Source organism: Galeopterus variegatus, unplaced genomic scaffold, assembly GCF_000696425.1.
Source record: "Galeopterus variegatus unplaced genomic scaffold, G_variegatus-3.0.2 Scaffold10569, whole genome shotgun sequence".
In the NCBI taxonomy this organism is placed as follows: Eukaryota; Metazoa; Chordata; class Mammalia; order Dermoptera; family Cynocephalidae; genus Galeopterus; species Galeopterus variegatus.
This window is the reverse complement of record NW_007736680.1, coordinates 45,556-48,001: the sequence shown is the minus strand read 5'-3', so window position 1 is coordinate 48,001 and position 2,446 is coordinate 45,556. Positions and strand designations below refer to the sequence as shown.

At 53.7% G+C, this 2,446-nt stretch overlaps 1 protein-coding gene across 1 annotated transcript in view; it reads left to right on the top strand.

Moving 5' to 3' along the window:
• Positions 1 to 426: 426 nt before the first annotated feature.
• The window catches only part of UMOD (uromodulin), a 14,799-nt gene continuing 12,779 nt past the window's right edge, over positions 427 to 2,446 (top strand). The window contains exons 1-2 of the mRNA XM_008594323.1: positions 427 to 641; positions 1,910 to 2,446. The exon at positions 1,910 to 2,446 is cut by the window's right edge and continues 212 nt beyond it. Of these exons, the coding sequence (XP_008592545.1) occupies positions 541 to 641; positions 1,910 to 2,446 (638 nt within the window). The 5' untranslated portion in view covers positions 427 to 540. The remainder of the gene's footprint in view (positions 642 to 1,909) is intronic.

Sequence of the window (2,446 nt, the reverse complement as noted above, 5' to 3'; positions counted from 1 at the left end):
GGCTTCATGATCCTTGATGAATTAGTCTCCTTCTCTTTGAGCCTAAACTTTCTTAATAGCAATGACTATTATTTTTTCATTCACTCAATGAATATTAGTTAAGCAGCTATTATGTACTGGGCACTGGGGGTACAGCCATGCACAAGAGCATCTGCTGTGTGCTGGGCTCCGCTTTTCACGTATTGTCTTAGTTAATTATAGTGAGAACAAAATGCAGTTGGTTATCACCCACCGCAGAGTTTTTCGAACTATAGGTCACAGCTCATCAGGGGGTCATGAAATCCTTCCATTTGTGGCTTATATCCAGGATTTTCTTTTAATTAAATAGAATAGAATAGATCAGCAGGCAATGCACACCATAAGGATAGAATTGTTTTATAAAACTTTTATTTCATGTGTGCGCGTGTTTGTGTGTTGGTTTATATCCAGGATTTTCTTTGGAAAATCCTGGAAAGCAATGTTTTCCAGACCTTTGAGACCTGTTTCTTGCCTTTGGGCAGGTGCTTCCAGGACCAGAAGTAGTGGTGAAAAGCAGAGAGGATGGGGCGGCTGTTCTCCCTGACCTGGATGCTGATGGTGGCGGTGGTGACCTCTTGGTTCACCGGAGCTGCAACCACTAACTCCTCAGATATAAGTAAGTGGTGTGTGTGTGTGCATGCACGTGTGTGTGTGTGTGTGTGTGTGTGTGTGTGTGTGTGTGTGTGTGTGTGTGTGTGTGTGTGTGTGTGTGTGTGTGTGTGTGTGTGTGTGTGTGTGTAGGAAGCGGTGCTACCTTTTTGCAGAGACAGTCTCAATCCCTCTCCTAATACACTTCAGATTCACATGGTCTTTATTCCAAGTCCATTTCTTATACTTTAATGTGCATAGGACTCACGTGGAAATCTGTTAAAATGCAGATTCTGGTTCAGTAGGTCTGGGGTGGGGCCTGAGACTCTGAACTTCTAGCAAGTTCCCAGGTAATGCTGATGCTGTGGCCCTTGGACCACATGTCAAGGGGCAAGGGGCTAGAAAACCTCTAAGGCCTGCTGGCACTTTACTCGAAGGTCAGGTACATACTCAATCACATGGGAGATTTGAATACACCGAGGTGGTCCCCAAACACCTCCCTTCTCACCCTTAAGAGAGCGTCCCACTGGGCTGAGCACTGCCCTTTCTACGCTTTCAGCTTCTCCCTGGAGCACTTTGGGGCACATTAAATACTATTGTGGTGTCATGGTTACAAGCATGTACTCTGTGGTCCTGCCCTCTGATTTGTGTCCTGATTCTGTTGTGGCTAATGGAGCACGTTGCCTAATCCTTCCAACTCAGTTTCCCATCTCTAAAATAAGGATAAATCAAGACTGATCTCATGGGGCCACTGGGAAGGATTCAACAAGATAATGAGTGAAAAGCGCCTACCTATTGCCTGGCATGTAGTTAAGTGCTCCATAAAGAACAGCTCATTTTTAAAAACTGTTACCTTTGCTGCGAAGGAACAAAGTGGGACCGCCTTGCTGGGTGGAGCTGGGGGAGTCTTCAGAGAGGAGGCGACACTGAGCAGAGCCTTGATGAAGGTTCACGAGGCAGGGAAGGGGTCTGGGCAGAGGCCACACAATGTGCAAAGGCAGGAAAGGGGCGGCAGGTTCACCACAAATCCTACCAAAGTATTGGGGATTCTCCGCGTTATTCCTCCAGCTGTGGGAACGTGGGTGTTTTAAAAGAAGACAAGACTTGAAGGCAGCGCTTACCGCAGAAGAGCGAACGGTGGGAGCTCAGCGTTACGGGCAGGCTGGTTCCTTCGCTGCTTCCCAGGGAGTCAGCTGGAGCTCGGGTCCTAAGGACCACGGGCTCTTTGGGGGAGGGAGGAATCTGGGTGGTCACCGGCCCGGCTGCCCATGCTCTGAGGCTAGGCTCTTCTGTCCGCAGGCAGGTGCTCTGAATGTCACAGCAATGCCACCTGCATGGAGGACGGTGCCGTCACGACCTGCTCCTGCCAGGAGGGCTTCACTGGCGACGGCCTGGAGTGCGAGGACCTGGACGAGTGCGCCGTGGCGGGGGCGCACAACTGCTCGGCCAACAGCCACTGCGTGAACACGCCGGGGTCCTACGGGTGCGTCTGCAGCGACGGCTTCCGCGCGACGCCCGGCCTCGGCTGCGTGGACGTGGACGAGTGCGCGGAGCCAGGGCTCAGCCGCTGCCACGCCCTGGCCACCTGTGTCAACGCGGAGGGCAGCTACTCGTGCGTGTGCCCCGCGGACTACCCGGGGGACGGGTGGCACTGTGAGTGCGCCCCGGGCTCCTGCGGGCCGGGGCTGGACTGCGTGGCCGAGGGCGGCGCGCGCGTGTGCGCGGACCCGTGCCGGGCGCACCGCACCCTGGACGAGTATTGTCGCAGCGCCGATTATGACGCGGGCTACGCCTGCGACACCGACCTGCGCGGCTGGCACCGCTTCGTGGGCCCGGGCGG